General features: G+C 41.6%; 1 protein-coding gene across 3 annotated transcripts in view; it reads right to left on the reverse strand.

Annotated features, from left to right (window-relative positions):
- Positions 1–12,612, reverse strand: part of Map3k20 (mitogen-activated protein kinase kinase kinase 20) — a 158,335-nt gene that overhangs the window by 79,931 nt on the left and 65,792 nt on the right. For all 3 annotated transcript variants that reach the window (XM_038335733.1, XM_038335732.2, XM_038335734.1), the window contains exons 3-4: positions 9,262–9,349; positions 2,322–2,423 (exon numbers count right to left, since the gene is read on the reverse strand). In XM_038335733.1, the coding sequence (XP_038191661.1) occupies positions 2,322–2,423; positions 9,262–9,349 (190 nt within the window). The remainder of the gene's footprint in view (positions 1–2,321; positions 2,424–9,261; positions 9,350–12,612) is intronic.

Genomic DNA, 12,612 nt, shown 5'->3' on the forward strand with positions numbered 1-12,612 from the left:
ATTCCTACCTATTACACATCATTTAGGATTATGAGTAAATGGGTCCATTTTCTGAGGCCAAACAGATGGGAATTTGTCTTTTCGATTCATTCTCTAATCAGGCAAGGGGGATCTTATTAGCTTGGGACCTGGCCTCTTCCCACCTTCCTTACCCTGGATCTCTGCTTTCATTGTGCTACTTAACTCTGCTCCTCCTCTTCCCTGTTCTTCTGAGGTGGAGAAGCAGCTCTCCTGAGAAACTCAAAATAACAGTGCTATTCTGGAGCCAAGAGATGTGGCCCTCAGGCAGGACCATGTGACAGAGATCCAAGTGGGTGCTGCAGCTAGAATGGGGGACTGCAAGGTAGAGGGAGCACAGCTGGAAGCTGCCACTTGATTTGTTTGCTGCCTATCCACCCTAAGTACCATTAAGTAATAACAGGAGTGTAATTAGCTGAGCACCCAAAACATAACGTCAGTAGAGTGCAATAAGAACTGTGTGTGTTTCCATCCGTGTAGGTGCATTTCCACAGTGCTGCAGGCAACCGCCAGCATCAGCATGGCCTTGCCTACTCGCAGGTGCGCCACGTGTACTATGGACACTCATGGGTGCTCCATGTGTACTACGGACACTCACGGGTGCTCTTCATGTATTATGGACACTCACGGGTGCTCCTCGTGTACTATGAACACTCACGGGTGCTCCATGTGTACTATGGACACTCACAGGTGTTCTTCATGTACTATGGACACTCATAGGTGCTCCTCGTGTACTATTGACACTCATGGGTGCTCCTTGCGTACTAAGGACACTCACGGGTGCTCCTCGTGTACTATGGACACTCATGGGTGCTCCTCGAGTACTTTGGACGTTTAGAGAAGTGAGTATGATATTGCATGAAAGCATCTTCAATAACATGGAATGTTAAGATAAATTTAAGATGTCTGATGCATGGATACATAGATAAGTTCATCACCACAGCCCAAGAAGTTAGGCATCACATTCAAACATAGGGTTGCTTATATCTAACTCACAGGTAGCCAGTAGCAGCATTAGCATAAAAGTTTATTTGCTTTCTTTTACTTTTGCTGTTTGAGGAATTTGGTCAGTGCTGGCGAAACATAAAGCATACAAGATAATCCCCCCACAAAACAGTCTCATAGTCTTCAGGAAGTCACTATGTATCTTTATCTTTGCCATGAGAACAAAATATAAGCTGCTTCCCTTATGGAACACTAAGTGACATTCTATATGTGCTTTGTAAAGGGATGTCTATAGGAAGAGTGTTAGGATGCACAGGAGTGTTGGGAGCTGTGAACCTCCAGATCCTGAATTTCTTGTAAACAACTTGTTTTCCTCTGCTCTGAGACAGCCTGCAGCTGCTCTGAGCACAAGACCCTGATGGCAGGCTGATGGGTCTGCAGCTGAAAGATCCCAAGAGCTGGGGCGTGGCCAGAGCCCTATATAAGCTGCCTCTGAGCACAATAAAGGGGGCATTCTTGGGCACTCCTGTTTCAAGGATGACCCGTGTCCTTGTCTCTTTGTCTGTCTCTGTGTCTTTGTGTGTTTAAATCTCCTGGCCCTTGCCCGGCTCGCGAATGGACCTGTAGTGCAGGTGCCGCAAAACAGGAGTGGTACCGTACTGTCACGTAGTAGGACAAAATATAAGCTGCTTCCCTTATTGAACATTAAGCGACACTACATATGTGCTTTGTAAAGAGATGTCTGTAGGAAGAGTGTTAGGATGCACAGGAGCTACCTGCCCAGGTAAAGGGCCAACCTAGAGGATCCCAGAATACAAATGTGATGACCACAGACATTACTTAGATAAAGCTGATTCCAAGGCAGTTATGACGAAGACTAAGACCTGGTCAGGTAGGAAAGTGCAAATAAGGAGAAAAATTATGTATTCAAAGCCAATGGGACCAATCCTACCATAAATCACATTTTTTAAAGACCCATGGAGAGACTCTCAGGACAACAGAACTATGATTTCCACATTTAATATGGCAAGAGAGTTTGCCAATTACAATGTCACAAAACAGAAAAAAAAAATCTCTGCCCTGAAGCTTCCTGACTTTGTAAAACTTGTTTTATGGAAAGAAATGAAGAAAGAAACAGAAAAAAAGGGAGGGGGGAATTCAGTAATGGAAAGGCAATGACCTAAAAATATTCTCTGAAAAAAATAAAAATATTATCTGTAGAGTGGGTTGAATTATATTTCACTATATCTGATCTAAAAAAAAATACCTAAAGACATAGAATAAAGAACCTCCTGACATACGATCATGGGTCAGCGTGGGAAGACGCCGCCCACCGCTGGAGGCGCTAAGCAGCCTACCTTTGGCTACGTCGGTGGCCCAGGTCATGATGTGGTCCATGTCCATCTCCTCGCTCCTGTTGCTGTTGATGTAATCATACAGGGATCCCAGAGAAGCATATTCTGTTTTAAAAGGAGTAAGTACACAATTAAAGCTGTGCTTTGGAAACAAGACTCTACATTTTCATCGAGAAAACATATTAAAGAGTTTAACAAAAGTTGACATTAAGACTACGTCAGAGTCGCCTTGGTCCTGGTATCTCTTCCCAGTAATAGAATTGTGACTAGGACAGTTTTCTTCTTTCTTTTCCCCCCTAACTTGAGGCTTTTTATCTCTTTCTCTTGTCTGACTAGACTGTGGAGCCTTCTGCACAACGCTGGATAAATGTGGTAAGAACAGAGTTCATCTGTGCTAGCCTTGGGGGGACAGAGCTTTTCAATCATTGTGATGTTAGCTGTGGGGTTCTATAGCTGCTATTTACTGAGACAATCCATTTTTACTCCTAGTATGAGGGGACTTATCATCATCAACGGAGGTCACAGTCTCTCAAGTGCTTTCTCTAAGAACTGCGGATACAGCTCAGAGATAGGGCACTGTGCTGGCATGCCCGAGGCCCTAGGTTCAACCCCTACCACCACCAAAAAGCACCAATACAATCAATCTTCTCTTGTATCTTTTGAAGTGTCCACATTTTGTTTTTGTCTTATATTCTATTACCTGTTATTGTACCTTCTATTAACTGATTTCAGATGTTAAGCCAACACCTTGTATTCCTGGAAAATATTCCACTGGTCATGGAGTACAATCTTTTATTATTGTTATGACTTTTTAAATTTAATTAAGGCAAAAATTATATCATTTCCTCCTCTTTCACCTCCCTTCTACCCCTCTCATGTCTGGCCTTTTCCCCAAATTCACAGCTACCTCTTCTTTAACCAATGTGATGTAATATATTTAAGTATATATTATACACTATACATATATATGAATAAACATACATACACACCCTGCTGAGTCCCCTCAGTACTGCTTGCGTGTATATGTTTCTAGAGATGACCATTCTGTACTAACTAACCAGTCTGGGGCTCATTCCTGGGTTAGTCTAATTCCTGCCCCCATCAGTTGTTAATTGCCTGTAGCTCTTCATCTAGGGGTGTGGTCAGTGAGATTTCCCCTGTCTACCTTGGGATGTCCACTGTTCTTGGAATTATTCAGTTCTTGCTTATGCAGCCCTGTGATGGAGCATAATTTTTTTTAACATGTCGCCATTTTCTTTATGCTAATATGGTTACGAAGTTTTGTATTGAATGCGTGAGGGACATTGACCTGTGTTTCCTGATCATGTCTTTGTGTGGCTGCTTTGGTGTAGGTATAATACTGGCCTTGTAGACTACTGACCTCTGTCTTCAGACAGAGTATGGGGAAGGAAGGTTGATATTATTTCTTCTATAAATACCTGATAGAACTCACTAGCAAAAACAATCATCTTTTCTCTATAGAAATATTTTAAACTACTAATTAAGTTTTTATTATACATAGATCCAGATTTCTTCTTTGAGTCAGTTTTATTGTTGTTGTTTATTTTGTTCATTTGAGACAGGGTCTCAGGTAGATCAGGCTAGACTCAAACTTGCTACATAGCAAAAGCTTGCCTTAAACTCCTGATATTCCTGCTTGCACCTCCAAGAGCTGACATCATTTCAGAAGTCCAGCTCTTGAGTCAGGTGGGTCACTGTATCGTCTTAGGAGACAGCTGACTGCATGCACGCAGGCTGATTTATTAGCACAGCTGAGCGTGACACTCATGATCTCCTGGACCTCCCTCAGGAATCACAGCCTTCTCTTCTCCCCATCCATGGCTTTGCCAGAGCCTCTCTTTTCTTAGTCAACCTGGCTAAAGAGTCGCCAATTTTATCAAGTGTTTAAAAACCAAGCCTTTTCTTTTTTTGATTTTTCTCTGCCATTTCAATCTTTCATTTTATTGCTGTTCTGACAGCTCACTTTTTCTTTTCCATGTCTTACTTCGGTCCTCTTGGATTCTCCTTTCTGTTCTTTCTTTGGGATGAAGATGCTGATGGTACCAAGCTCAATCTTGCTTCTCTTACCATACAGCTGCTGGAGATTACACACCCCTGCTTAGTGCTGCATTTGATAGTTCTGGCATGTTTCTGTTTTATTCTTTTCTAGTCTAGTACAAATCTTTAAGGCATTGTGATTTCTTTGGGGATCCAGTAGGCATTTAAAAGCATGGCATTTAATTTTCAAATACTCGGTGCTTTTCTTTTCTTTCTTTCTTTCTTTTTTTTTTTTTTTTTTTTTTTTTACCATGTCCTTTGGTTGCCCATGTTTAATATAATTCAGCTGTGGTTGGAGAAAATGCATTGTACAGTATCAATTATTTCTGATCTACTGAATATGATTTATTGACCTCATGCTATATCTGAAGAGCATCCCTTGTCAATGATGCACTGTGCAGATATGAATTAGAGACAGTTGGCTGAGAAGGTTCTTCAGCTTCTTTATACCTCTGCCAATTCTGTTTAGTTATTCTACCAATTATTGAAAGGAAGATTGAAAGTAATTATTGTTGAATTGCTACAATTATTACAGATCTCTAGTATATTGACCCCTTTATCATTACAAAATAGCTTCATTTGTTTCTAGTATTATATAAATTCTATTTTGTGTGATGTTAGCATAGATACCCTGGTTTCTAATGAGTATTATTGGCATAGAACATCCTTCTCTTTCTTCTTATTTTTAGCCTGTGTCTTTGACTCTGATATGTGTATTGTAAATAGTGAACACTTTAACCCTGCTTTGTTATCATACCTAAAAAGTCTCTGCCCTTTGACTAGAATATTAAGACCACTCATATTTAATGTAATTAATGATAAAATTGGGTTGACATCTGCCATCTTTTTTTATGTCTCCTGTCTTCAGTCAGATGTTCCCTATTTATTGCACCCTAATGTATCATTTTGATTCCTTGACTATTTTACATATTTATTTTCAAAATTGTGGCGGGGGGGGGGGAAGAGATGGGGCTATGTATACATGAAGAGGCCAGTGCCATTGGATACAACCCTGGAACTGGAGTTACAGGCAGCTATGAGCCAGCCAACATGGCTGCTAGGAACTGAACTCAAATTCTCTGCAAGAGTAGTATGCATATTAAAACAGGCTCTCATTATAGATCCGTGGCTGGACGTAAGATCACTCCATAGACCAGGCTGGCCTCAAGTTCATAGAGATCTGCCTGCCTATTCTCTTGAGCGCTGGGATTAAAGGCGTGCGCCACCAACCAGGTTCTTAACTACTGAACCATCTCTTCACCCCTTTGATTTTTTTTTTAATAAGGTCTTCCTGTACAGCTTGGGCTGGTCTCAAATTCACAGTCCTGTTCACTTGGATCATAGACTCCTGCCACCTCCTGATCAATGTGTTTTTACTTTCTTGAGTGACTTTTTTTTTGTGGCGACTCAAGAAATGATATAAACATTTCATAGCACAATAATTTCAGATTTATACTAATCTAAAATATAAAATATTTTATACTCTTTTCTCCACTATGACTATTGCTCCCTGATCTTTTATACTATTATTGTAATATGTTAAATTCCTGTTTTAATCAATAAAACATTCATTGCTCTATAAAATTTTGTTTTTAAACATGTTATAAAGGAGTCATGAGAATGTATTTACAGAGTCTTATATAAGGTCACCTTTTCACCCTTTCTCTTGCTGTGAGTCCTGAATTCTTTCATTATTTAGTGTTCTCCTTCAACGCAGAGGACTTTAATTAACAGATGAAAGCAATTTCATCTGTTGTTTTCATACGAAGGCTCACACCGAAGGCCTTCTTGCTGACTTCATGTTCTACGCGATGCCCTAAGCCCAGTATTTCTAATTAAGCAGATCTACCTGCAATAAAATCACTCATTCTCTGTCCCAAAATGACTTTATCGTTATTTCACCATTAAGAGACATTTTCTTTGGCTTGATGTGGTCCTTTCTTTCCATAGGAACATATCATTTTATTGGCACCCGGCCTCCACTCTTGATGTGGTCCTTTCTTTCCATAGGAACATATCATTTTATTGGCACCCGGCCTCCACTCTTAATGTGGTCCTTTCTTTCCATAGGAACATATCATTTTATTGGCACCCGGCCTCCACTCTTGAAGATGAAGTCATCACTGATCATATTGTCTTTAATATTTTTTGTGCTGTTTCCCCCTTACTTGCATTCAAAATTTTCACCTTGGCTTATCAATGGATTGGCCATGGTTTGGATTCGATCTCTTTTATAGTTAACATTAGATAACTTTAAATCTGTGACTAGCAAAACTAACTCTTAACTACTCTACCAAGGGAGTGAACTTGTCCACCTTTTGTCTCATTGGGAACTGAACCCACCATAAATATTGAGCTTCAGTGTAAAGTATTTGTTTTCTCTCTCTCTCTCTCTCTCTCTCTCTCTCTCTCTCTCTCTCTCTCTCTCTCTCTCTCTCTCTCTCTCTGTGTGTGTGTGTGTGTGTGTGTGTGTCCGTCCTTCCTTTCTTCTTGTGAGTAAAGCTCATGATTTTATTGTTTTCATAACTGCTTAGAACTGGATCTCTTGGTTCTTTCTCTTCTTATTGACTCCCAGTTCAAAATGCTCACATTTCTTACTAGCTAGCATCCTCTCGGATCTGCAGTGGGCTCAGCACACTCAAGTCTCACTGCAATCTTCTTTGTAGTTTTCGCCCTTTTGCGGAAAGTAGGCTCCGTCTGTCCACTGTAGCCACTCTGCTTCCTGTCATAATGCCACTTTCCCTGGGAATACCAAGAGTCCTTGCTCTTCTTGTTCTGTGTCCTGTGACTCGTGCTTGCCATGTTGTTCTGCAGAATGTCCAGTGGGTCTTGGGAACATTTACCATATTAACAGATTGCTTTAATTCTTTTTTTAAAGTTACTAGCAGGGGTTGGAGAGATGGCTCAGTGCTTAAGAGCACTGACTGCTCTTCCAGAGGACCTGGGTTCAATTCCCAGCACCCTCATGTCAGCTCACAACTGTCTGTAACTCTAAATCCAGGATACCCGACACCCTCATATAGGGAAAACACATCCATATTTTTTTTTAAAAAAAGTTTTAAGGAAGTTCTTTGATTTCCAAGCTGTTGTTTTTCTTTTGAATTTTATGGTAATGGTAGCAGGCTCTGAAAATGCAAATATATATAGTCATCCCTTAGAATCCTTAGGGGATTGAGTCCCCCCATTCAGGTACTAAAATGCCTATACAGGTTTCTTCTATAAAACAACAGTGTTTGCATAACTATGTAACACACACAATGTAAACAAATGTGTTTTTGTTTTGTTTGCTTTTCTTTTTCATTTGTTTGGTTTTGGTTTTTTCAAGACAGGGTTTCACTGTGTAGTCCTGGCTGTCCTAGAACTCACTCTATAGACCAAGCTGGCTTGAACTCACAGAAATCTGCCTGCCTCTGCCTCTTGAGTGGTGGGATTAAAGGTGTGCGCCACCACTTCCCAGCACAAATATGTTTTTTAACTGAAATATTTTAATTGACACATATTCTGTAGAAAACATACTTTGAATTATGTTCTCTTTTTGCTGGTCTTACTATCTTGTCCTACTGAACAGCAGCGACATCAAGCCATGGCCTCTGGTGTGTCACAAGGGTCACAAAGGGAACCTCTCATATCCTACAGTGTGCTGTGTTGCTGAGTTATGATGTTTAATAGGGTAGGTGCACTAAACGCACTTTCATCTTGGATATTGGCCATTTACGGTGGGCTTACTGAGATTTCAGCCCACTAAGGATGGAGGAACATCTGTACTTAGAATCATCTCTCTACCCCTCACACTAGCAAATGTCATGTAGATGCCAAGCAAATAGTGGTTATATTATATTGCTTTCCGTCATCACTGCCCCTCCCACTCTGGTCTCTTTCTTTCTCTCCTTAGTTGGTTAAATCCATGAATGGGGAACCTTTGCATATGGAGAGCCCCGTGTTCTACTGTTGCAACAAATATCATGAAACCTCCCCATAAAGTGCCACCAAGATGAACCTTCGTATAAATTATGACCAGTGAATGTCTGCAGTCTGTTATAAACTGTGGCACTTGCCCTTAATTAGCTAATGAGAAGGACCAGTCAATAACAGAACACACAAATGAGATGTGTCTGTGATGAAAGCAAACCAGGATCAAGCTAAAGGAAATGAGTTTGGGTACTTATAATTAATACGTTCTGCGGTTGAATTGGACGAGGACTTGGCTGGAGCTGATTAAAGTTATTTACTGTAAAATCCAACATTATAGGTACAGTGGGCCTAACTCTGCTCACTAAGATGTACAAACGTAAGTGTAAAATGTTTACAAGTATATCTTTTGTAGTTTCTTGTGGCAAAACTTTTCATGTGCTCATTTTCAGAAAGGGTATTTCCATCAGCTAAAAATTCCTGCTCAAAACTACGTGATAATTTAGCTCAAGGTCGTTATGAGCGCAAATGACCAAACCTGAAAAATATGGTCCTCACATCAGGGACCCGAATAAAGAGCTCCAGTGGGATTAGGATGCACTGAAAGAATTACCACACGAACATCTCAAGAAATCTTAATTTATAAAAGGTCACAGAGTTACAAAAAACATCTCTCACTTCAACTAATTAAATGAAATTTTAGTTAAACGGCACCTTACACATTGGCTCTGAGCTGCAGGTGCATTTGCACGGCATCTACACAGGTATAATTAGCACAATTAAACATGGGTAGTGGTGGAAACACCATTCTTAATTATATTGATATAATCAGTTTTATTAATGCTTTATGGCAACAGATGTGACATCTGTCAGTAGTGCACACTTCATGACAGAACCTAATATTAAGCATTTTAGCACACGATGGAATCAAAGCCAGGCACCTGGGAGGGAAGACAGACCAACAGTGAGGTCCTACCTGTGACGATACCGTAGTTGGGAGGTTCCAGAATGACTCCATAAAACTGGATGATGTTCCTGTGGCTGAGGACGCTCAGGATCTCGGCCTGTACGAAGACAAAAGATGAAGCGGTGTAAAAGGTCACCTGTGTGCGTCTTATTACATAGGCTTCACACGTCATACGCGTGGGTCTTAATACATAGGCTTCCCATCTGCGTTTCTTTCACTTACATGTAAAAGACACATGCATGCTCAACAAGAACGTGACGTTGACAAGACTGCCTTCAGAAGCGTACTTCAAAGTCTAAAGCTTCCTGACCAGGGCTGAGATGGCAACAAACGTCACAACTACTAGTCAGTCCACGTGGCAGGGGTGGACGATGAAGAGGTAGACAGAATATTTATGTCCAGTAAAAGTCCTTTTCTGAGCAGCTAAATATATGTTTCTTGTATACTGTCTCTTTGGTGCGCGGGGGTGGGGGTGGGGCAGCCAGCCTGGACTTTTATCAGTTGAGTGAGTCAGAATTAAGCTAGAGGTTCAACCTTCCTAACGCTGGGACCCTTTCATACATTGCTACTTCGTAACTGTAATTTTGCTACTGTTATGAATCGTAATGTAAATCTGATACGCAACTCCCCAGAGGGGTCATAACCCCCAGGTTGAGAACCACGGCACTAGTGGAATAGACTCACTTAATTCTGTTATTTACATTATGCCCAGCTATAGTGATTTTCCAATAAGCAATTAGAAACACATTATCACCGTCTTCTCATGTGACTGCAGAAAGGTAGATCCCTGATGTTTGCTGGAGAGCTAATAGGAGGCCATATTGGTACAGTTTGAAATATATTAATACTAAGAAACTTTTCACAAATGGCATGGCAAAATTAGTTACATTTATTAAACTTAACTTTTAAGTTAAAAATGTCACAGTACATATTTGCTAATATCTAAAAGAGGATATTATTGTATTGCCGGATAGTTTTATGCCAACTTGACGTTACAATTATCGGAAAGCAAGGAACCTAAACTGAGAAAATGCCTCCATGAGACCCAGTTGTAGGGAATTTGCTAAATGAGTGATTGATGAGGGAGGGCCCAGCCCGTTGTGGGTGGTGCCAATCCTGGGCTGGTGATCCTGGGTTCTTTAAGAAGCAGACTGAGCAAGTCACAGGGTTAAGCCAGTAAGCAACATCCCTCCATGTCCTCTACCTCCGCTCCTGCCTCTAGGATTCTGCCCTGCTTGAGTTCTGGCCTTGACTTCCATCAGTGATGGACTGTTACCCTATGGAGATAAACTATGGCTAATCAAGAAATTTAAAATGTAAGGAGGCATAAGTCAAATATAGAAAAGGTTTAACATTTTAAGTGTACAGCATATTACTGGCAACCAGAAAATGGATTTTTAATTCTCCAGCCTAGGAAGGGGCTACCAAGAAGAAAGTCAGAAAGGGCTCCCCAAGGGAACCTACTAACTATGAATTAGTGACAGGTTTGCTACACATTTATTCCCATAAATAAGAGTTGTGATTTCATTAAAAACCCACTCTGCAACTAGTAAGTAGGTAGAAAATAAATGAAGTTTTGGGGGTTGGCGTGGAGTTAATACCGGCAAGCATAAAATACTGGACGGCTCATGTTTGCTTCAGTAGCCAATCTCTTCTTCTACCTAAGCTAGCTGGAAGGTCCCTTGAGCTAGATTTCAGAAAAAAATGACTGTCCAATGATGCAAAGGCCAGGTGTGAAATTTCTGTTCCACAGCTCACTGCTATCTTAAACTGTGGGAGCTAGGATTTGACGGCAGTGCTTCAAGTGTCCCTGTCCAAGACAAACAAGCACCTTTGCTGGAGACGCCCCACTTCCTTTTCTCTCTTTGAGCATGCCCTGTGTCTGGAGTGAACCTCTTAGGTACTCAGTGCTACCATGTCATGGTCATGGGAGGAGAAGCCTCAAATGCTAACTTACTAAAGCCAGCAGCATCCCTATCAACAACCCATAAACACTTCTCCTTAGACCCACAGGTAAGTGCAGTCTTCACCACCCGCTAGGGAGACTTCTCTTTGTAACAGACAGAGACCACCACGGAAAACCACAACTAACCAAAAACCAAAATGCAGAGGTGTAGAGCAGGGCCCAACGGATAAGTCTTCAAAACATGCCCAAGCCTACAGCTCAGGGAATATTGCAGAAGAAGGGTAGAAAGCTTATAAGAGCCGGAGGTTCAGGGAGTTTGCAGGCAGATTGTGTCTCCTTGTAATGTCAGAAGCTACACCCATCAAGTCTCCAACTAACTGCTTAAACATGAAGTGAACAAGAACAACGATACACATGCCAAAGTGGATGGGGAAATGACCCCGAGGCTTAGTCCTACACAAAGAACTCTAGGCCACTGAGGAAACCTGGGGACAGGAGAGACGGCCTTCCCCAGGGAAGGGCACACTGGTTGTCCAGTGCCAAATGGTCAGTCCCTAAAACATACACCTTAGTAATATTACATGGACTAAAAGGTTATAGTTAGGAATATATATATGTATATATAATGTATATGTATGTATATATATATCACATATGCATGCATAACAACTGGTGAAAAAAAGAGCCCATAAATTTGAAGGAGAGCTGGGAGATATCTATGGGAGGGCTTGGAGGGAGGAAAGGGAAGGGATAAATGTAATTATATTATTTCAAAAATTAAAAAAGGCAGACGCTTACTCAGCCTTAAAGCTTCTGTCTGCTCCATCCTGCCATTTATTTGCAGCAACGACTCTGCAGGTGAGCCGCATGCTCCGCATGCTCCGCTTCTTCATGTCCCTGCAGCAAGTGCTCCTCCCCAGTGCGTGGAGATGGAGCCCCAGTGCTCGGCAGGGGAGCCTCTTCGTGCAGGCTGCTCCTGGTGAGCAGCAGGCAGATCCAGCACAGATGCAGCAGGCCCTCCAGCAGAGGGAAGCTTGTAAAAAAGGGAAGCCCTGGTTTCTCGGTAAGGAGCACTCCTTATCTTTCATGATCACAGAGCCCACAACTGTTGTCCTTAGTAGGAGAGTGGACAAGGAGCAAGAGATCTTGGAGCTCTGGAGGCAGTACGTGGAGACCTGTGAGGCCAGACTGCCTATCTCCTTCAGGCCAGGGGCAGACCTTCCTTTTCTATCCCTTCTCTGCTAAATGGCTTCACACTGTCATCACCAAGACAAGGACAGTTCTCAGTCTCAGGCATAAGGTTTGCATGCAACAAGTTTCGGGGGCTCAAATGGACCCAACCCAGAAACATGTTGCCTGAATCACTGCATTCGTGGCTCGGAACATTTTCCTAAAATCAAATCTCCTTTTCAAAAGTGACTCTCATACATAGTGGTAAAATGGAAAACTGGCCC

This window comes from Arvicola amphibius, chromosome 7 (assembly GCF_903992535.2).
Source record: "Arvicola amphibius chromosome 7, mArvAmp1.2, whole genome shotgun sequence".
Lineage (NCBI taxonomy): Eukaryota > Metazoa > Chordata > Mammalia > Rodentia > Cricetidae > Arvicola > Arvicola amphibius.